The sequence below is a fragment of the Passer montanus genome, unplaced genomic scaffold, assembly GCF_014805655.1.
Source record: "Passer montanus isolate IOZ18808 unplaced genomic scaffold, ASM1480565v1 scaffold29, whole genome shotgun sequence".
NCBI lineage: Eukaryota > Metazoa > Chordata > Aves > Passeriformes > Passeridae > Passer > Passer montanus.
The window spans coordinates 6,794,343-6,818,075 of NW_024367596.1; the positions used below are offsets into that span (position 1 = coordinate 6,794,343).

General features: G+C 40.5%; 1 protein-coding gene across 14 annotated transcripts in view; it reads right to left on the reverse strand.

The window, feature by feature from the left end:
* The window catches only part of PEX5L (peroxisomal biogenesis factor 5 like), a 110,109-nt gene extending 91,350 nt beyond the window's left edge, over window positions 1–18,759 (reverse strand). For 6 of the 14 annotated variants that reach the window (XM_039713471.1, XM_039713470.1, XM_039713467.1 and 3 more), the window contains exon 1: window positions 2,358–2,393. In XM_039713471.1, coding sequence (XP_039569405.1) covers window positions 2,358–2,378 — 21 coding nt within the window. In that variant the 5' untranslated portion in view covers window positions 2,379–2,393. Of the gene's footprint in view, window positions 1–2,357; window positions 2,394–17,524; window positions 17,838–18,204; window positions 18,380–18,425 lie in introns of those variants that run through there. The other 8 variants (XM_039713469.1, XM_039713468.1, XM_039713459.1 and 5 more) reach the window with 7 other exon arrangements.
* Window positions 18,760–23,733: the final 4,974 nt, after the last annotated feature.

Below are 23,733 nucleotides of genomic sequence, written 5' to 3' on the forward strand. Positions count from 1 at the left end.
AGAAAACGCTCAAATAGATGGATGATCAAACCACCTCAGAGGAGGTAAGACTATATTTTACCTGCTGTAATACAGAGATACACACTCCTGACACACACGTGAATAGATTTTGTATTTTCCCTGCAGAGCAGCCCTCCTGTTACGTGACCCAGCTGTTTTCTAAGAGTTGATCAGAATTCCCTCCCACAAGACTAGAGGTGAAATGCTGGTTCCTCCAGAGGCAGTGGACATTTTTACACTGTAAGATCATTTTGTGCCGTGTACAGCAGGAGGCTGCTGATGCCTTGAGGGTTTTTCCTCCTTCTCCTCCAACAGCCACTTTTGACCACTGTAAGTGAACTGGAAAACTCAGTTGGGAACAAGAAGATTCTTTTGACTGATTCTTTGTGTGCTTGTTTATACAACTCCTGAGTCAGCTGCACGCTTCATGGCTATAAATGTAATTTCAAACCTTTTCATTGCAATACAGCTTATCTGAGAATTCTAAAAATATTATCTGCTTTATTATATTACTCTAAGGTACTTTAAAATATATTTTTTGTGTGTACAAAACAAATATTTTGTTGATGCTAAGAATATTTTGAAGAGTCTGGAGAATCACTGCAGGAGTATCTTGAGCAAGAGATAGTGGATTTTTGCATCACTTAAATCTTTAAGCTTAAAGTCAATGCTTTTCCAGAGCATGTGCTGCTCCCATTCAAATAATGATCTTGACGATCAATTGTGTCAAGTCCATCAGCCTGTATTATGTTACAGTTCATATGACAGGTCAATAAATGGATCCTCCCAGCCTCAAAATCTGTCAAGGTGTTGCAACACAATTTTTTTTTTTTGTAACTACAAGTGTGGTCCAAATGTCAAAAACATTTGCTAGTTTTGCTATTAGTTATGCACCTCAGTATGTGTTTATAGTATTTTAATCAGTACAATGTCATAGTTCAATGGGAGCTTCTGCCTAGTTTTGTCTCCAGCTGCCCACTTTACGTTTGTATATAGGTTAAAAGTTAAACCAGTAAAAAATTTGGCATGATCAGCTTCATTTTTCATTTTTCTGGGAAGCTGAGGTTCTAGAATAGCTAATATGTCTTCATTTCCCTTACAGCTGTTGTTAAATTGGATTAGAATTTAATTCGGAACTCTTTTGTGTTTTCTCCATGGGGACCAACCATATAGAAAATCATAAAATAAAATACCTTGCTTGCAGCAGTGAAATAACTTTCAATAAAAAGGAAAGTATTGAAGCAACTTTACTAAGTGACTAGGATTGTTCAAATTAATTACAAAGGATATCTAAATGAAATTTTAGAAGTGGCTGTCTAGACCTACCGAAAAGAACATGTTAAGTGAAGCTCTACCTCTCAGCAGAGTAGAGCAGAGTACCACTCTAATCAAACTACAGTTCATTCATTCACTCTTCTACATGTCAAATGACTGACTAGAAAAGAAAACCCTCCATAAGGATGAATGGTATGAAAAAGGAAAATACTAAGCAAGAATCTTCTTTTGTAACAAGCAGAAATTTGTAGTGAGAGAAACTCGGGTTTGCTCTAGAGAATAAACCACAAGTAAACAGGAAGTGGTGGCTGAGGGCTGGTTTATGGCACCCTTACTCCAAGAAACATCTTACTCCATTAGCAGCACCATTAAATCCAGCAGTGCTACTTGTACAAAAAGCTCATTTTTGCTCCTTTAAGTTGTCATGATCTGACGCTACAGGAATATAGTTTGTAAGACAGCCATGAAATGTTTTTCCATCGCTGCTCATCTGCACATTCATAATACATCAGAAATGCCTTTTTTTTAGCTCTGTATCTATTCTTGGCCATGAGATTTTGATAAAGAATTCACACAACATCCTGCATCCCTGATGTTTTGTTCCTACCTCTCCCCAACTGTATCTGTCTGCATGTACCATTTCCTTATGTACATCTAAGCACCGACGTGGTCAAAAGGTTAATACATTGCAGGGGAGGAGGAAAGGGCTCCCAAAAGGTTATGAGCCTCCCTAAGGACTTCATAGCAGCCATGATACTTATATTCCTTTCAGATGGTAATATTTGGCAACACACTGGCATGCTTAAATTATTATATATGCAATTTCTATTCCCCTAGTTTGCTCTCAAAGCCTCGCTGTTCTGAGGCAATCTACAGCTTGGTGACAGAAGATCCAGATCTCGCTGCCCAGCCTCTGAGCGTTTGGAAATGACCCTCTTTTTTCAAAGGTGAGAAAACATTCTGATTCCTGCACCTTACGCTCTCTCCTGCAAGCTGCCCGTTTCTGACTCCCTTTCGCATTCGGTCTCTTTACCACAAAACACAAAATCCTCTTAACAATTCCCCCCCCTTCCCAAACTTACCTTGCAGTATTTTGGTAGCATATTAGCTTGCACTGGACTTTCTTCCCTGGAGCCTGGCATCAGAGTCCAAATGAGGTCATTAATCTAAAAGAGTGGAGTGGTCTCATCCCAGCCCCGGTTCCGGAGGGCGCCGCGCTCGGTCCCGTTCCAGGCAGCTCTGCAGCCTGAGCTGAGCCAGGCTCGGGGCTCCCACAGCAGGACTGCTAATGGCCAGGAGAGCACAGCCTGAGCACTGCTGTGTCAGTAGCAGGAAGCTTTTACCGTGCCTGGGTTCCTGTCAGTGCTACTAATTCAATCACTTACATATGCAATAAATTCACATGAAAAATTAACAAACACCTAGCCAGCAGCAGTGCCCTCTGTTCATTCTATTTTTTCCTAAAAAAGCAATGAAGCTTTCTCTTAAAATGATTTGATTTAATGGTTTATTATTTCAGCATTTTGTGAAAAAAATCCTTTATTCCTAAATAGCTTCTCAATATTAATCCATGACATTATTTTATTTAGCTTTTATTATTATCTTCCATCAGGTTCTCTTCTAATTACATCTGTATCATCCCTTGAACTAAAAGGGACTGTGCAGATGTCAGAGTGAGGTATAGCTCAGCAGCTTGCAGTGATCTATTCCACTCAAGATCTATTTGATTTGATTCTATTTTCCATCTCTAAGATCCACTACAGATAATTTTTGGTGTCATCAGTAGTAATAGCTCTAAAGGCAGCACAGCCTAAAGAGGAAGAAAGAACTCGGGACTCCCTTCTTCTCTTAAACAAGAATCCCTAGGGAATTGAGGTCCAAGTATCACATCTTTCCTTATTACCTTTTCTGAGAGATTGTTGATGCTCCCTGGAGAGCTGGTCTGGGATTTTACAAGCAGCAGCCTACAGCTCACACAGTCTAATGACAAATAACTGTGTTCAGAACTGAGAACAACTTAAAGCAAGAACTGTGGTCTTTAACAGCAGGTTTTGTTGAAACTGTCATTCCTAACACAGCTTGAGAAAAGAGGGTGAAGTGAATGTACACATCCCCTGCCCAAGGGGCAGACTGAGATTTATACCAGCTGTTAAAGCAGCTGGTGACCACAGTGATATTCAGGACGCCTTTGGCATATTCCTTCTCCCATAGAAGTGCTCCAGCACCTGGGGCCATGTGTGCCAACTGCCTGGCCTCTCTCACAGCTGCTTTTTGATACTGCAATAAACTGAAAATCACATGGGCAAGGATGTAATATAAAGGAATTTATATTACAAGTAATATAAAGGAATTTATCTTAAATTCCAGTGTCTATTAAAGTGTTTCTTCTGAATGTAGTTACGGAGATTAAAACACCTTAATTCTCTAGAAAATGCCTCTTTCTATGGCCTTTAACTCTTTCATCAGGTCAGTCTTTGAGAAGGTTGTCTCACTATGTTCTTCAAAGTTTCCAGTTGATATGTGCTAATTACCATGCTAAGATCCCTTCCATGTGCCAAGCAGTTTGCTCTGTTGTTCCTGACAGTCCCCCCTTTCTGGACTTTTTCTTAGAGTTACTCAAAGTGGTTCTACTGCTTTGCATGAACTCTTCTGCTTCATATCTTTCCACAACTCTGTATCTTGAAAAGCCACTTTGAATATCTAGATCAGTACAGCAGTTGCTTTTTTGCAATATATCAATACCAGTCTGTTCCTTGTCCTCTTATAATTGTCATATTATTTGTTATTAGACACAGAAAGCCACTGTGAAACCAAATCACCTTATTTTAGAAAAAATAACAGGGGCAATACATTGTAATTTTTTCTGCATTATATATGAAAAATGGAGAAACCAGAACAATGTTTCACTGTAAGCAACAGCAAATCCAGCAAGGTCAGCTTGTTCCTGAAGACTCTGCTGGTTTGGCCCAGTGCAGCAAACTGATTTGTGGAAATCAAGAGTGGCCTCACAGTGCTTTTCCATTGACTCTATTTCTTTTGTTATGGATTTGGAGTATACAACAGTTATGAGGTAAAGCATTGAATCAATTGCATTACAGTTGATTAGCCAGACATCGATGGGATTAGACTGGGACACAGTGGTGCAAAAAAATTTGTTGTAGTTTCACTGAACCAATGGATAAAATCACAGAGGGGGGCTGTGCTATCTGCTAAAACACATGTTCAACCAGCTCCACTCCTAAAACCCTGACCCCTCGCTCAGCCTGGCTCAGAACGGGATCTTCCTCCTCCTCCTCAGCCCCTGTGGCTGGGGTTCAGCTGTGCCATCCTGCCTCCCTTTCCAGCACCGTGCTGCTCCAGGGCAGGATGCTCCTGGCTGGAATTCGCTTCAGAGCTCCTCTGCTGTTTTCAGTTTTCCTTACCCATTCAGGGCTCTCTGTTATTGTGATACTCATCTGCCTCTCTTCCCTCCCAGGAATTATTGTTCTGTCCATGTCCTGTCAGCAGTATCCCAGAAGGAAGAGTTAAATTTACCTGTCCAGGTTTCCAGTCTTTGAAAAGAGCCCTCTTGAATTTGGGATTGCCATACTGGTATGTATTTACCAACTCCCCTACTAACTCAGTTATATGCAGGGCACTGAATCCTCTACCATGCAGTTACACTCCAGTTTCAGAGTGAAATCTGGCAAAAAGTTTGGATTCAGACAAAAAAGTTATTTTAAGATTATTTAATTTTTTTAAGAATAAAACAATACCTTGGTAATTAAAAACAAAAGCACTCTCCATAACTGGATGGTATCTTTGAACATACATGCTGCCATGGTTCTCTGCCAGTATTAATTAAGTATTAATTAATTTCTTATTAAGTATTAATAAGAAAGTGACACAGGACAGAAATCTACAATGGATTTCCTTTAGAAACCATGCTTATCATATTTCAGAAATTGTCTTGTCAATAAACACAAATTCTAGAGACTGCACAAAACTAAAGCTGCAGAGAAATAAATGGTCACCAGATACACTAAATAACTGCTTCTCCTCTTAGATAGTGAGAACCTGTAAACATAAATCAGAGTAGAATTAAATTTAATGTAATATATTTTTCCTTTATGAAAATTACTTGAGGAGAAAAAAAATCACAAGTGCAGCTGAACCCAGGCAGTGATTCTATTCCTTTTCAACAAGTGTCAAATATAAAGAATAATAAAACAAAAGAAAAATTTAAAATTGTCTTTGACTAGTAAACTTGGAGTATTTTGTAAAGTATTTGCAGTTTTTTGATACGTGTGCATTTAATTGTCAGGTAAGTGGGAATGATAGACAGACATCTTCTCTATGTTTCAAAATAGAACTTCCACTAGAATGTGTTATGTAAATTTTTACTTGTAGATGAATGTAAATGTTTCTATTGCACTCCTTGCAGACTGCTCTCCAAAAGAGTGTGCAGCTGATAGCAACTACCTTCTTGTCTGAAATGCTAGACGGGATTTTAATTTTTAGAACTGTTGTTGTAGCAAGAAAGACCAGAATTCAAAGACATCCTGTTGGAAGTGATACACTGAAAGCACCATGCAGACACCACAGCTGAAAAAAAATGTTGGTTGTTTATTGTGTATCAGTGTAAGCCAAGAGTTCCATTTCCTTGGAACAGAGCTGTATAAAAGTCACAAAAAAACCTTATTAGTCCTGTGTTTTGTATTTTCAGATATGGGAACAGTCTATTCATGGGTTTCAGCCATTTACTAAATTCAGGTTTGATATTTGTGTTCTCTCTAGCCTGTGTCTATCATGTCTGGTTGGTACATCAGTAACATCTACTTTCTTATTCTGAAAATGGCACACAGGATGGAACTCAAGCATGTTTGTGTGCATGAAAGAACAGTAAATACTTGCTTGTAAATTCACATAAAATTGCCTTGCTTGTTGTTTAGTAAATACACAGAATCTATATGCAATAACCTGAATACACAGTTTTTCTGTGGTGATTAATGAGTCTGAGTTAATTACTTGGGAGTTTTACTTTAATTTTTATTTCTGGTATTTGTCAGTGACTACTTGAGAAAAAGGCAGTGAAATTTGCTTTCTCTTTGACAACTATAAAACACTTTGGAGAAAAACATTCTTCTTTGTGTGTGTAATGGCAGGAAAAGGTACTTATTCCCATGCTCAGTAAATTCAGTGATATGTTTTTGCATATCTTTGTCAATCCAATATCCAGTGATCTCACCTATTTGGAAACTCTTTTGCTGGTGTGAGTCTTGAAATTCTAAGATCTGAGAAGCAGAGTAATGCTCAGTAACTACAGCACAGAACTGATAATGACCAAGAGCTGCAAGGCTGCAGTGATGTTATCAGACTGTGATGGAGTGTTCAGGGACATCTGTCTCCCTGATACATTGTGGGATGCAAATCACAGATATGAGATGGGACAGGAACTCCAAAAATCAGATCCTGAGATACTTTTATGAGCCTGAATCAATCGAGAAATAATTTTCTGACTCAGTACAGGGATGGAGCACTGACTCTAAGATGTGGCTTCGCGATCCCTTCAAAAGAGCTGTCCAAAGTGAGTTCAGCAGTTTTTCCTGACTAGGACTGCAAAACAGAAAACAGAGTTCTCTTATTTAAGACCACATGCTCTAAACAATAACCAGTGCATTTGTTTCTGGAGCTCAGGAGAGAAAAGTCTGGTGGTAGAACAGAGAAAGAGCTTAGTCCTGACTCAGCCAATGTCAGGGAAAATATCCCTGCTGGTTCTGATGGGTTCTAGTTTATATCCTCATGCACACAAAATTTGGTTATTATTGAAATACATTTAAGCTTCCTGTTACACAATGTTGACACAGCTGGTGATTTCCAGCCCTCAGTGCCCACATGAATACGAGGTGGTGAAAGGATTCAATGTCTCCAACATGAGCCATTGAGTTTAGCTGTATGGGGGAAATACTTTTCCTCTGATTGTAAAGGTTGTAGATGAAGCAAAAACATGAGTTCAGCAGAGTGGGAGACTTGATAAGAAAGCTGGCAGAGAGAATATTCAAACTTTAGAGCTCAGCTTTACTCAAAATAATGTTTTGGACTTGGCAAAGTGGTACAAATTTGTCACTGCCTGTGTGGGTCTCTTAGCAGGAGGTTACTCAAACTGTGAATACAGTCAAACCATCCACAGCTGTAACAGGAAGACTTCTGACTCCTTGATGTTGAGTATTTTGGTTCTTCTGAATCAGACTTGAGGTGTGTTTCTGCTGAAGTCACAGAAATTTGAGAATGCAATTTCTGAAAGACTTCTGGAGAGGACTTCAGAGGGGCAACAGAGAGGAGACCTCATTCATTTGTATACATATTGAAAGGGAGGGGGTCAAGAGGATGCACCAGGCTCTTCTGATGGTGCCAAACAACAGAACAAGAGGCAATGAGCAGAAATGGATGCACAGGAAGTTCCACCTGAACATGAGAAAGAACTTTCCTGTGCAGTGACTGTGCATTGGAACAGACTGCCCAGAGAGGATGTGGAGTCTCCCTCACTGGAGATATCCCAGAACCATCTGGACACGGGTACATCTCCTGTACCACGTGCTCTGGATGACCCTGCTGGAGCTAGGAAGTCGGACCAGGTGATCCACTGTGGTCCACTCCCACCTGAACCATTCTGTGATTCTGTTAAGACAAAGAAAATGCTGTTCCTTCCTTGGAGCTTCAATCTTCTGGTCTCATAGGCAGCCTGTCATACCAAATCTCTCAGAAACTGACTGTGTTTCATCTTAAAAGTAATTAGTTTTTTTGCTTCCACTATTCCAGTTGGAAGGCTACTGGAAGTCTTGACTGCTCTAATGATCAGAAACTTTCTTCTAATTTCCAACCTAAATTTATTCACAGCTGGTTAATATCCATTTGTTTCTGTGCCAGTTTTGTTCTTAGCTAATTTAGTTTTTTCCATATCTGGTGTTTATCTCCCTGATGCATTTACATGCTGTGATTATGGTCCTGCTGAGCTGTCATTCTGCTCAATGAAATAAGCCAAAATCTTTTGGTCTCTTCGTGCAAGATAGACTTTCCCTTCTCCTTGATCATCCTTTGGATCTGTTTCCATGCCTCTCTTCTGTACAAGATTCTCTACTGAAAATCTGCTGCTGGCATTGGCAACTGGCACTGATATTTTCGCGACTATTCTGGAAAAATACTCTTCTAAAACTAGATCTGCATCTGTCTTTTTTATGGATGTATTTTATCGACAACTTACAGTCATTATCTATGTGCAAGTCGTTCTTCTCAGTAATTTCTAAATGATAGTCCATGGCTTAGGGTAGGCTTTCTGTTATTGATGATAGTGTTAAATGAAATTGTAGTTTTATTGCTGAAGTACAGACAGGTCCCTCTGTGTGGTGACTGAAGCTCAGCAGTACTGAATGTTTCCCAATATTGACAATGTTTTCCAGCACTGAGTAATCAACAAATGCAGTCACCATCTTCCTGCTTCTTGTATGTTTGTGGATGAAACATCACAACCACTTCCAACAGTGACCCACAAAATCCTTCCCTGTTAAACTTTCCTCAGTCTGACAGCCCTTCCTTTAGTGCTCTGTTTTTCATTTCCCCATGAATGAGCTTCCTGCCTTCTTTACAGATTTACTGCTATTCTTTACTTTCTCCAACTTCAATAATAATTTCTTTTGTAACACCATAACAAATGCTTACCAGAGATCATATAGATCACACCAGTTATACTTCCCTTGCCTAAAACCCCAGTTATGATAACAGAAAATGCTGTCGGGTTAGTCTGACATTATGTTTTCCTGATTTTTTTTTTGTTTGTTTGTTTGGTTTTTTTTGTCTAGGTTTGTTGAGTTTTCTTTGAAATCTGTTCCCTAAAACCTTGAAGATTACAGATAGCCATATGGGTATCTGGGCTGTTAGTTGTCTTACCATTTATTCTCACCTTATCTTAAGTCTGGTATATTTCCTGTTCTGTTAACATTTGTAACTAGACTATAACATATTTTCTACCAAGTCTCCAATTTAATATAACACATTTGTAAGAGCTGAAGAATTTATACCCTCTTAAACATTTTGGTTTTGCACCATAAATTAGGTTATTCATAATACAGGTGCCACTTTAAGTATGTTTTACTTCTTCTCCCCCTATTTCATGAGATAACAAAAAAACTTCCAATTATTGTTTTAATGTACTTTCATACATTTCTAAGACCTAAATAAGCTTTACTTTAGGCAACTTACTTTTTCCTTCTGCCTATGAGGAACTGTCTTCATCCTCTGTGTGCTCTCCATACTCTGTGTTAAGGCATAACCTCAACAATAGAAAATTTGAAAATAGTTGTGAAGCTTTTTAAAAAAATTTTGCTCATTTTCTTTAGGTACAGGTTCTTAATATAACCAACACCTTTGTTTTTCTGCCTTTCTGAACAGCATGTAATCCTTTTTTGTGAGCATTACATGGATTATTCTTCTTTCACTATTTCTGTGTAGTATCTATCTGTCTTGTAATAATTATGATTTCTTTTGTTGAGGCAATCCTATGCCTCCCTTCCAGCTGTATACAACTGGCCACGTTGTGTACATTACCTGGATGGGACAGAGTGGTAGTATCAACTGCTCAGAACAAAACCACCAATCACTTATTTCCTAGTTTCCATACTTTTGCATTGTTTTCTCTGTTGTACATCATAATTTCCCCCCTTTCTTTTATTGTGTTCCTTTCTTGTGTTCCTTTTTCAAAGCCGCCTTAAAATTGTCCTGGTTCTTAAAAGGAGTGTTAGACAACAAACAGCAAAAGATGAAAGATGCAATCTATGTCTCAAGCCTGCAACTGGAAAATTATATTCCTTGTTAAACTTCCATGAATGACAGCAGAAACAACCTGTCACTTTGATGAGACACATGTCAAGCTGTATTTTTTATTTCATTAATCATTTCTGTCACATTTCTGTCATAACTCCTATAACAATGGTGTCCAAGGCCATACTGAGGACTAAGGCCATCTCCTACCTAGCATAAATAATATGAATCTGTTATTTTGTTCAAAAAAATTTTTTTTTCAGATTTTAAAAGGTTCTGACAGATTACTAATATATCAAAATGTGATGTTTATTCTCAGTTTTATATAATATTCAGAAATAATCAAAAAGCTTCTATTTATTATAGTCCTTGTTTATTTCTACATTAGTATTAGCAAAATTGATCACAGGAAATTCTGTGAAGTTAAACTCTGATATTCAGCATCACTCATTGAGAACCATATTTCTGTAATTCAGACTAAACTTAAATGGGCAAGTATTTCCCCTCAATTGATTTTTAATTAACCATGAATAAGAGTTCCTGGACCTTTTATTGATACACCTAGTCAGAAAATGCTGAATTTGAAAAGGCATTTTGTGACAGCCTTCCTGCCCCTATCCAGGAAACGACACGGTAGCTTTGGAACCCGACTGGTGACATTGAGAAGACAGAAATTAACATGAAAAAGACATGGAAACTGCATTTTCTAGAACAGTGTAATTTCAAATTAGATACACAGATACAAAGGTTAAGATACAGCTGGTTCCCGTGTTGGTGAGGGAAATGTTAAAGTTTGTTTCCTCAGCTTTTGAAAACTATTAAAGTCTATAAAGCCAAATGACTGATAGCAAATGCATGTCAAAATAATTCTGAAGGTCTCATTTTTTAAGTGGACAAGAGCATCTGAATTTCTTTTATGTATCTCATAACAGCAAACAAAGTCATAATGTAATCAAGAAAGGTAATTTGTCTAAATTCATTGCACTTCACTTATCACACAGGATAAAATACACTTTTGTTGTTGTTCTAAATGCATAGATGTTATTCCATTCTAAATGCATATTTTATTGAAAATGCTGTCCAAAAGTGTTGGTAACTTGTATCCAACATCCATACTGGGGTAAGAAGTATAAAAAGAAATTATATGGGATGAATATGTTACCACAAGACAGCAGACTGCTCTAAGACAAGTGAACATGAAGCAGGAGAGTGTTCCATGTTTTGCAGAGAAACTCAAAACACTTTATTTAGTGTCTCTTTTCCCGCAGGGATTGCCAAAATAGAGAAGCATGTGAGAAAAATTAGTTTCTCGGCACAGGTCTACCCTGCAAACCTTGTAGATAGAATTCAGGTGGTTTTTTTAAAGCTGGCTATTTCCTTTCTCGTGGCAGTCCCCTATTGCTTCCTAATCCTCGCGCAGCTTGAGAAGCGGGAGCTCTCCTGGTGAGAAATTTGTCACCATCAGTTCATCTCCCTCTGCTCATGTGAGTGAGTAGAACTTCTCTGTGGAACACTTTTGCTTTGTGCCCAAGGGGTGCTGAGAGGGGGCCCAGCCCCTGCTGCAGGCAGCAGTCCTGGCTGGGTGAGCCGTGGGCAGCAGGAGGGAAAACAGCACCAACGTGGCAGGAGGAAACATCTCATGAAAGCCTTCAAACTCCAGCAAGGAGGAGAAAATCAGCAAACAGGACAGTGAGAGGAGCAGCAGCGGCAAATCTGAGTGTCGTGATAAGCAATGGAGAAGAAGAGGAAGAAAACCTAATGCTTACATCTACTATGCCAACCTGCAGAAGTTTGGCACAAAATGTTTTTTTGAGAGGAACTGCAATAGTGCTCATACATGATTAATTGTGCAAACGTTGGGAAAATCACATTCAGGGGCTAACATTAAACTTTGGGCTGTGATTTGTATTTCTGGGCATGGGTAAACTGATGAGACATGGATTTTTTTTTTCCATTGCGTATAATGAGTTTCACTTACTTGATATTTTAGAATTTACTTTATTTATATGCAAATAAACCACTGGAAGTAAAACTGATATACCAATGACTCAGAACTTCAAAAGCCTGGGAGCAGAGCAATGAAATGTTAGACTGTTTATAATAATTCCAACCTGGCAGAAAAATTTGCTGTATTTGGTCTTTATGATCCTTAGGCGTTTTATTAGAAATATTACTGGACAATGATGAAAATTCATAGCTACAGAAAGTCACCTCCTAGTTTACATGCCAGGACTCTGATTTGGTAGACAAGTGTTTCTCTCAGTTTTGCATCACCTGTTTCTGAAACAGACTGTGCAAAATTAGATTCTGTGATACAAACAACTAGCATGTACTTTGTGTGCTGGGTAGATTAATTCTAAGTACTAATTCAATGCTTTTACCTTTTTCATTTTCAACATTTGCAAAAAGAGTAGAAAATTAAACTGGACAGAGGATTTTAAATGGACCCGGTTTGTACATCAATGCCCTTTTTTTTTAAAGCTTGCTTAGAAACCAGATTATTATAAATTACAAAATAATCTAAAGCCAAGTTATGAGACTGCATTTTGTAAAGTCGAAATTACTGCATGAATTATTTTTTCCATCCTTTCATGCCCGTTGTTCTATTTGAACAATACATTCTGATACATCTGGTGGACTTTTATCCTCCTCCTTTGCACAGTAAATTGTGACAATAGTGGTAGATTAAAAAAATAAAGTACAGCATGGTTCTTGAGTAAACAGTGCCTCTTTGGTGAAAGTTATATGCTGGGTTTAGACTAACATTTATATTAGTATATGACAGGGACTACGCTAGGAGCTGTTGTTTTTCTATTTTTTGAATGAATTTAATTCCAGAATGGAGGGGTGGATCCTTAGTTAGTTAGTAGAAGTTCTTCCTAATTTACATCCAGTAAAAATATAGCATGAGCCAAGAATTTCTGAGCCTTTGCAAGATTTTCTACTAAGCTCTTGTAAAACTGTTCAACAGCTTCAAGGAAAGCTTCCTCTACCAGCATTGCAAATGCTCACAATTTTTACAGTTTCAGTCTGTGCCTTTGCCAAATGCAATTTATCATCTACTTTCTTTGAATGAACTTCATTCTATGAAAGTGAGTTCATTAGTTTTATCTTTTTTCAATTTACAAGCAGTTCATAATCTGCTGTTCAAAACTTGGTAGAGCTGCTACTGAAATACTGGAAAATATCAAGGCAAAATGGAAAACATCCCACCATAAAGACTGCCCTAGTGCTCTGAGTACTTTTGGAAAAGAGTTGTAATAATAAAATATTATCAGTTTATCATCATGTAATTTTACCTAGGATAGGAGTTATGATTCATAGACACCACTAGAGATCAGTTAAGATTCCAGCCATGTGCCCAGATTTTTAAAATTTTGTAGCTTGAAGTTATTGAGTTTATGTTGGCATTAACAGCTGAGCAGAGATTCAATTTAGCAATTATTTGAATGTTACATTGTGCATATTCTTTGTGGGCTGTTTTATTAATTAAAATTAAAAATGCACATTACCTTTTTTTTTAATCCATAACTGTTTAATAGCTTGGGGTTTATTTGTTCTAGGTAGCAGTGTCACCAACACTGTTACAGTATTTTTGATAGGTTTCCAAGTAAACAAAAGTGGGATTTGCATCTGCAGTTAATATTGTTCTGCTTCCCTTTCCTTAGTGAGTTTGCTGTGTCTTAAATGTTGAGAAATCAGTGCAAAAATGCCTTTTATAAAATATTTAGCAATACTTTTCATGCCCATTAAAACATGGGAAGCCCTTGAGGTTCCAGCTTGCAAGAATTTCCATGTACACATTTTTTTTGTAGACCCTCTATGATCATACAGGTGTGTGTCTGACAAATCAAAAGGAAATGTGAATGATTAATATGGATCATTTCATGTAAATAGGAAATGCCAATGGCACAATGTTAAATATCACAACACAAGAATTAAGGGCATGAAGCTGATTGCCTATGCAATTAAAAGTTTAGGAGACAAACTATCTGATCTGGAACTTGGCCAAGGCATCTTGACTAACAAGCCTGCTCCTGCAAAAAAGTGCCAGAGGAATTCTGATATCCCTGTGTGGTCAAGATTTCTGCTTTGTCTAAATTAAGCCATTTTAAAACATAACACTGCCATATATATAATCCCATGCCAACATTTGGCAAAGCACTTCTTCTGTTCAAGCATTTGTGCTGGGGAAGGCTGACTAAATACAGCATCAGGGCAAACAGTTTTGAAAGCATTTATTTTGAATTTCATAGGAAGCCAAATGCTGTGCAAATCCCATTCTGTGACTGAAAGTTGCACCCTGTTCATTTATAGTGCTTTCATAGAAGTCAACAGGAGGACTGGTACCAGGTCTATAATATACTGTAAAAACTTTAAAACATCTTACAGTTGGTTGTTAAAATGACAGCAATTTGAGAGCAGTGATTGGGGGTTGAACTCAGCTTATGTTCTGCTTCCATCTGGTCTGCTACTGTTCTGTTGAAGATGGAAAACCACACACACACAGGATTGCACACATTATCCTAAGAGACAAATACTCTCTTTCACCTGTACAGTTCAGCATTTAGACTTGGCTCTTCTGCCTTATCTGTGAATCCCAGGGTGTGCTCCTGTATCCATCAGGTTCCATCCTGTCAGAGCCTACATCTACTGAATTAAACAGGACTCCTTACATAACTGAGGTTGTACATTTGTGGACAAACAACCCGTGCATCTCATCTGAAGTTCTCTCTCTCATGCAGAAGCCTCACCCCCGGGGCTCAGGAGGGGCAGCTGCTGCCTCAGGACTCTTGGCAGTCCCTGAGGTCACTGTGCAAACCCAACCAGCAAACACTGAGAAATCAAAGGCTTAATCTCATGAGGATGCTGAGGCATCCTTGAAAGCGCTCCCGTGGCACTGTACTCCTCTGCATCCTGGTGCTGCTCTGTGGAAAGCCACTTCACCTCTCTCCTGGTGTTTACCTGAAAGCATGTGGAGCACAAGTGATGGCAAAAGCAAATCCTACAGAAAGGCACCTGGAGATGTGAAGGCATTCCTGTTAGATGTTTTAAACTGCCTTTGGAATTTATTTTAGGACCTCTCTAGAATTTCTGTATTGTGAGGCTTCACTTAGAAACCATTAAGGAGAAAATCTAAACCTAGCTCTTTGGAATAAACAAAGTTATTTTCTGGCTGTTGGGGAAAAAAAATCAAACCAACAAACCTAATCTGTACCATAAACAAAAAATTAAGAAGAGATACACAAACTACGGCCCGATATGGTAAAGTACTTTCAGTGGTAGACTTGAGCAGAGCTTAAATGCAAAGTGTATTTCATCTACACTTGCATAGTTTACTGAGCTTAGTCAGAATTTCCCCACTGAAGCTGATAATGATTGATGCCTCTCCAAGATAGGTAAAATCCCAATCTCTGTAATTATGCTTATTACCCTGTTATGGTTATTAAGATTCTCCCTTTTAGAAGTATTCCAAGAATTAGCTGAGTTACAGCAGGTTATTAGTGCTCTACAAGCATCTTTTAAAGTAAGGAGACTATGGAATTAATTCTGCAGATTTTACTTTTATATCTGAGAACAGAACCGTAGGAAAAAAGGAAATGATTACTGGAATTCTAAATCAGATCCTACATTTGACCCTGATAACTTCAGAAGAGCTATTGCCCTAAGGCATGTAGGATCAGGGGTTATACATTGACCCATCATTTTGCATTTGGATGTAACCAGTGTAGTTTACCCAGGTAAACACCACCTTCTCTTCAAGAAGTGGAAATTCTATTAAGAGCTCAGTGCTTTAAAAATCATATAATTTTTGCTTAGGAGTCCAGGGTGCTGACCTATGTGTCTGACTTGATCCACCCAAACTGGGATGGGTTTATGGTTCACCTTATTTTAGATTAACAGGTAATTGCAAATAGCTCAAAGTATTTTGAAAGAAAAAATTAAAGTACACCAATCCCAACATATTTGCATGTTTTGACCTTATTTCCTATTGCAAGTTTGACTTCAATTTTTGAATGACTCAGAAAATTTACAGTGCTGTGAGACACCTCAAGATTCCATTGGATTCCCTTTTATAAAGTGTTGTACGTCTGTTGAAATCCTGCAAGATGCCACTCACAGCAAAGAACTTCTGCTTTCTTAAGGATGTAAATACCTATTTGGCAACGTCCCATTCAGCAGGATTATTTATAGGATTGTTTTTGTGTTTTAACCTTATTATCAGAAATAAACAGTAACACACATACTCCCTCCACTGATAACATCCCTTGTTAAAACCTGTTTGCTCTATTACAAGCAGTGTTATGTCACACTATTTATCATTGCTGCGACCAGATAACACAAACATGAAAGAGTAACCGGTGTCATTCAGCTCTGGAAGGCAGTGCTGGATCAGAGTCCTCTCTTAACTCATCTGCATCGCTCACGCCCGGGCTCTGACACTGCCTGCTGTCCCCCATGACCACTCAGTCGGGGTTTGAGTGCTGTGCAAAGCAAACCCGAGCGGTCAGCTCGCACTCCTGAGGCTGCAGCTCCTCTCTGAACAGCCTGGCTGCTAACACCACACGCAAGGCTGGTGCATGATAAAAGCACTTCATCGCTCCTGGCAGTGAACACCAAGCCAGGCTGGGTCAAAGCAAAGGAACAAACCTGGGAAATTAATGTAGATCTTTACTCCACTTTGATACCTCCTCCTTCAAAACAGACTTGGCTTTCCAAGGAAGAGCCATGTGAAGGAGAGTGGGAGTCAAGGTTAAAGGCATCAGGTCCAAGGCACTGGAATGTTTTTATTAAGGAGGGGTGTGCTCTGCCAAGGCAATGTAGATCAGTAGGATCATCAGACAAGATTTCTGCCTAAAATCTTGAAGTCTCTTCACCATGTGTTTGAATTCATTCTACAAAGTCATTCCGTGGCTTAGCAAAATTAATCCTCATCCCATGTGGGGAGGGAGGAATAGAAATCCATCACATTCAAACACAACACACTGAACAAATCGACAGTTTGAGTGTGGTGTGAAACCTTTGCAGATTTTGCAAAGCAAGTGCTCTGTCTTTTCCCTTATTGTTTGCCCTTCACTTGACATACAGGAAGAGATGCATCAAGAGGATGGCAGGAGACATGTGTCACTTAAAGCATGCCACAACAATGTTTGCCCTGGAATACTCCCTCGAATCTGTTTGAACAAGCAGGCATCATACACGGCAAAACACACCGAGAACTTCACCTAGTTACAAAGTTGACAGAACCCCTCAGCCACCCTCCCCCGCCGAGCAGCGCCAGCCCCGGGCACGCCGCTCCCTCCGGCCCTGAGGCGGAGCGCCGCGGCCACACCGCACCAGGTCACTTGTTGCACAGTGCCAAGGGTGGCCTCTCCCCTCCGCTCAGCCCACCGAAAGTTGGCGGAGCCGCTCGTCGGCCGATCCCGCCCCGAGGTGCCCGTGTGCCGCCGCTCACCTGCATGTGTCCCTGGTACATCCTGCCGCGGCCGCTCCGCTGCCCTCAGGCCGGCAGGTCGGCTGTGCTGCGCGGGGGGCACTGCTCCGGCCGCTCGGCTACAAGAAAGGAAAAAAAAAAAAAAAAAAGGGAAAAAAAAAAAGGAAAAGGGAAAAAAAAAAAAGGCTAACCCTGAAGGAGCTATTTTTGGCTAGAGCTCCGTTTGTCCTGGCAGCTCCCGTACTGGTTTCAGTAACCCAGAGCTGTTCGGCGGCCGCCTCTCGCCTCGCTGCCGGTGTTTCCCCTGCCAGGCGGTGCCGGCACTGCCCGGGAGCGGTGCTCGGGGCTGCTGGGCAGGCGGGAGGACGCGGGCAGGGCTGCGGGCGGCCGGGCGGGGAGAGCCGCGGGGCGGAGCGGGGCCGCCGCTGCTGCCGGGCCTCTTCCCGCCCCCCTTCCCTCCTCCTCCTTCCTTCTCTCCTCCCTTCTTCCCTCCCTCTCTCCCTCCGCAGGGGGAGCGCGCAGCATCCAGGGAACGCGCGGAGCTCCGCGGCCGCCGGGCGGAGCCCGCTGGGGTCCCGCTGGAGCCGCGGTGCCCCGGCCCCACCGCCCCGCCAGGGCTGGCGGCTCCCGCTGCAGTCATTAACAGAAAAAAAAAAAACAACAAACCAACGCGAAAAAAAAAAAAAAAAACCACAAAAAACCTGCTAAGCATAACAGCAAAAATCGGAGCGTCCCGGAGGCAGGGCTCGGCAAGAGCTGAATGTGGCAGCGGAGCCCCCGCGGAGGGCGAGTTTGGGCTCCCCGCGCGGAGGCGGAGGGGGCGCGCAGGGAGCGGCTCCGGCGCGGGCGCATCCCGGGAATGGGCGCTGCCCGCGCTCCCGGCCGCGGTTAACCGGGTTTCAGCCACAGGACCGGGCCCTACCTTGTGCTCTGCGTATGAAGAGCGAACGTGATCTCTTGCGATTCCCAGAAAATATCAGGAGACTTGTTCTGGCTTGGTAGTACCGCTTAGTAGCGTTTTTCAATGCTTGCCAAAGGCGCTGTTATATAGGCAAAAATCTGGCACCGGCCCGTACGTGCAAGATTCTGACCTTGTAAACTGGCACAACAGGCCTGGCTAAATCCTGAAGGAGACACCTGCATCATCTTGGATCCAGCTTTTTTCTCGTCTTCGCCACCTCAAACCTGAAACTCCCAATCTGCTAAAAGGAGCAGCTTCAATTTCATCGTAAATTTCTGTCCTAGCCAGTGTGTCTATATTCGGTAGCACAGAAAACCTCCAGCGCCTGGAATTTGCTAGATTGTGTAATTTCTTGGCTCTGAGCTCTCAAGTTTCACTATTAAACTACACAAAACTTTATGATGCTTTTGATAGACCAGAGCAATCCAACCTTAAGCATGCTCCTGTACTAGAGCAATGCAAAATAGATTTCTTATTCCTGAAACCAGCACATTTGTATCATCACAGCTCTCATTTCAGCTGACTAAAAATGCCGTTTTGAAGTGTTCCCATTCAGCTAAAAAAATGGGTTTTTGCAGAACATGAGTTCTTAAAGTCTTCAGTGATGGCATAAGCAAAATCTATCCAATTATTTTTTTCACTTAGGCTTAAGAGTTTTATCTTTTAGATAGATAGCAAAAGTGACAGTTCTCTTACATCCAGTGGATATGTATCCAGCTCACTGAGATTTTCAGAGCAGCTGAGGAGTTTAGCCATGTATTGGTGATAAAAGGAAAGAAGAAATGAATATTTTTTTGTCTAAATCCCTTAAGCTGCTTTGAAAACCTCAATTAAGAGCTGATGAGCTTAAAATACGCCTTTGGGATTGTCCGTACATGTTAGACATATATTACTGTAAAACTTCACAAAGGGTGGCTGCACTTAGGTGAAAATATCAGATTTGAATTATCATGGTTTCACTTAAAATACACAATATGGAGAACAGATTTTTCGGATGTAAATATTTGGCTGCCTTTGTCTCAATTTATAAGATTAGATCTAGGTGAAAACAACCAAGTCCTATTTAAACTTGGAGCCTTGATGTCTTTGCTGTTTGTTGAGATTTATTAGACTCTTAAGCTTTTAGTAATCTTGGAGGTGCAATTTTTCACTCTGACTACAGTAGATCCAGAGTGTCCATTCCTGTGTCAGTGTGCAGGTTTTCTACAGTAGCTGAATGTTTCTAAGGCACTTGAAAATATATTTTTCTTAGGTTTTTTTTTATTGCTATTGTTGTTTTAAGTCTGAGGCTCTTGTGTTTTTCTTGGGGGAGAACTGGGGGAAATTTGTCAGTGCCAGTGTGTTGCAATATCTGCTTTCTCTAAATCTAAGTATATGCATTGTGGCTTAAATTTTTTCTACAGGGTATGAAAATCACACCTGTAGTAGAAGAGTTGTTAATTTAGCAATGCTTATTCATGCTGTGTTATTTGTGAGTGCAGGACAAAGAATTTGTCAAGATCCAAATGCTAGAGATTAATAGTGTAGTGTGTTTCAGGCATTTTTCCTAATGCATCTGAAGCAGGTGCATTTGTTGCACAATTTGTTGATGCAATTGCATGTTGATGTCACATTTTGGCAGGATTTGAGTGATCCAGTAAAGCCAGATGGATCCAGATTTTGCCTTTTTCCTTAGCAGGGGCTAAATCACTTGGCACTGGTTAGGGAGGAAGCTGGCAGAGCAGCAGTCAGTGCAGAGCAGGGATGGAGGGAGAGGAGTGCAGGGACAGAGGGGCTGCCAGGGGCTCCTGCTGCTTGAGGAAATCAAATATGGTTCAGCCCAAGGCACGCTCACAAGTGCTCTGCTTCCACAGGTGTAAACTCTGCCTTTGCCCCGCTCTTCACAAGAAGCTTCAGTGAGATTGTTTCTCTCTCCATCTAGTCCTAATCTGCAAGCAGTGTATGATCCTTATTGCTCAGTTACACTGCAGCTTCAAAAATGCAGTGCTGGGTGGCACAGAAAGCATTAGTGTGTAATTCTGTACCATGCATATAAAGGCAAGTTCTTTACAGCTTAGAAACAGGTGGGTGCCAGGATCCATGATCTCCTCTGACTCTGCTCTGTTTATGAATGTGAAAATCTGTTTTGTTGCAGGGCATAGATAATCGCACAAGGTTCACTTGCTTAAAATGCTTTGAAAACATTTTTCTTTTGTGTTCCCTTTTGGTCTGTCTCTGTGGCTGCATTAATATTTGAATCAGTGATGTCTGTGTGCTATGATCTCTCTAAGCTTTGTTGTTTGTTATTGCAAAAATGGAAAAAAACATGGTAGAAAATATGAAAGTCATAATGTTTGTTAAGGAAAGAAAAGTCACCATATGGCTCAACAGATTTTAATTAATATTAAATTGCCAGGAGAAATTTTGAGAGAACTCAAATAAAAATCCTTTATTTTACAAATAAATGCTCAGATTTTGTTTTTGAATACATTGCTGGGGCAATTGGGAGTATTGTGAAGCCTGCAGACAGTAACAGGAGAGCATTCTCAGAAATACAAAGTGCACAAGGTGATTTTGGAGAAGCTGGCAGCTACCTAGTTACTGTCAAAACCCTGACACTTAACTGCCCCTGGGAAGTGGTAGAGATTTCATTCCTTTAGACCTTACTGATATTTCTGTCATCCTGTAAACTTAAAATACTCTTAAATCACTGACTGTGAAACTGCACACAACCATTTCTATAGATTCCCAGTTAAGAACGCTTATCTAACATTCTTCATTAACACAGGGATGGGAATGGCAGGGTCTGTGATTTCCACTCCAAGAAACCACATGGCAAGGGTGGGTCACGATTTTTATTAGGAAAATCTTGAACATGAACAGATAAATAAGCCTGCACACTTCGTGTAGAAAAGTGAAAATATCCTTGAAGTGTTCAATGGAAGAGTTTGAAATGGAAATTGAGGGGATGGGTTGTAGCACTGGAGACTTGGAGGGGCCACTTTGGGGAGCTTGTGCCTTTGGAGGCTGCTGTACTCATCACTCAAGGATGCTTCTCAGATCCCTCTGAATCTCTGGGGTTTCTCAGGTGTGACAACAGGTTGTGCTGCCAGCATCCAACAGTAGCACATGTTTGGTCATAAAGACACAGATTTGCTGCTTTGTTCAATAATAGATTAATGTTCTGGTGCATATATGTTGTATAAAACATCAGTCTATTAGCTCATGTAACCATGGAGATAAGTAATTTGCATACATGGAAACTTTGGGTTAATTTATGCCTAGTGCCTATATTTTTTTAAGAAATAGATTTCTACAAACATTATTATTAATAAATATTTTCATTAATGCTGTTTTCTGCTGAGAATAATTGGCCTAATTTGTGAAAACATGGAGCTGATTAAAAATTAACAACTGAAAATAACCTAACTTATTCTTAGACTCAAGTGAGATTGCAAAAAACCAGTAAAAATTAATATATTAATATATTAATAGTGTTAAACTTTATCAATAACATACAAATAGGATTTGTGATATTGTTAGTTCTGACAGATTCTAATTACACTTTATGCTCTGTTTTCTAGTGGCAGTTATGAAAGGTATGAAAGGTACAATCACACATTAGTGAAAGTGCTAATTATATTATGTGTATTTACACATTCCTTTCCTGTGCTAATGTGTTTATATATGTTTAGGGAATACATATAAAGAAGGTTTTTGAGATCCTTTATGTGCTTTAATGAATAATAAATGTGAAAAAGACACAATCCAAAATTAATTTTAAAATTCTAAAAGTTTTGCTAATGATGCACATACAATGTTTAATTAAACAGACTCAGTATAGGAACCACCAGCCACAGTAACAAATGGCAATTAGGTTGCAGATAGTGCAAGTAGAATACTGACAGTGTAAGTCTTCATTTTGTTGGAGTCACACCACTTTTATCTACCTGCAGCTCTGTATCTGTTAGTAAATACCAGCCTAGAACTTGTCAGCAGAATGAAGAATAATATCACATTATTACAGATTGTAACCGGCATAATCGCAAACTCCCAGTCCCGTTTCAGTGGGAGTTTCTGTTGCTGTGGCCCTGCTTTGTGTGTGGCAGGTCCCTTGGTGCCCCAGTTTGATGTGCAGGTAGTTTGATGTGCTGGGAGTGGCACAGGAGGAGCAGCCCAGCTCTCTCCTGGCCAACTCTCCTTGTGGCACCTGTTGGAGCAAGATTACTACTGTGATACTACAGAATCCCAGAATAATTCTGGTTGGAAGGGAGCTCTGGAGTTTATCCAGTCCAACCCCTGCCAGGGCATGGCCCCCAAAGCAGGTGACACAGGAACAGGTACAGGTGGGTTTGGGATGTCTCCCGACAGGAGAGTCAGTGCCCTCCCTGTGCTGCTCATCCCAGTGCTGTGCACCCTCAAGGTGAAGTTCTTCCTCATGTGAAGGTGGTACTTCTTGTGGTGAGTTCATACTTAGTCTGTGCTCTCCTGCCCATACCTGAAACAAGTGCTCTGGAGAAATTGTGACTCACCTTGGGAGAGGTGAGCTCTGAGTGGGTTTGCACCGAGCTCACCTTTCCCACTTGAAATGAGCTCAGCAGGAGCTGATGCTGCCATGAGCAGCCACTGAGAGAGGATACAAGCCATGGGCAGGGAGTAACACATCATCCACATCAAATCATCAAACCAGAAAACAGGAAATTGCCTCCCAGTGGGTCTGTCCTGCCTTTACCCCGCGTGGCTGTGTTCCTTAGCACCATAGTTACTGTTTGTGCAACCACGCAGCCAGCTCCTGGCACAGGAGGTTTTCTTTGATTGCACAGGAGCTGGTTTGGATGTGTAGTGATGCTGTTCTCCACACAGAAATGCCTCATGCAGAAAGGATCATCTGCCAGTGTAGACAAAGCAAAGAGGAGATAGCATGGCTTCCCACTCTGTAACCTGATTGCAGATCCCAGGAAAGCTCCATGTCAGTGACCAAATGGCCATTCTGGGAAGTTTTCCTGAATTTGGACTCTGGTGTGCATCTGCTGAAGTCAACACAAGCCTTTCACTGACTCCATTGAACAGATTTCATGGATAGGGGCTTCATCTGCACAAGTGCTGCAGACTTGTAACCCCACCATTCCTCATTTATGAAAAGGTTTCATGGAAGATTTTTAACCCCCAGAGATATGCTGGTCCTGCAGCTGCTGTGATTGCAGTGTAGGACAAATGTGTTGGGGTTGATTCTGCAACCCCATTAAAAATCTCACAATGTGGAAGTCCACAACCCAACAGACAATCAGCT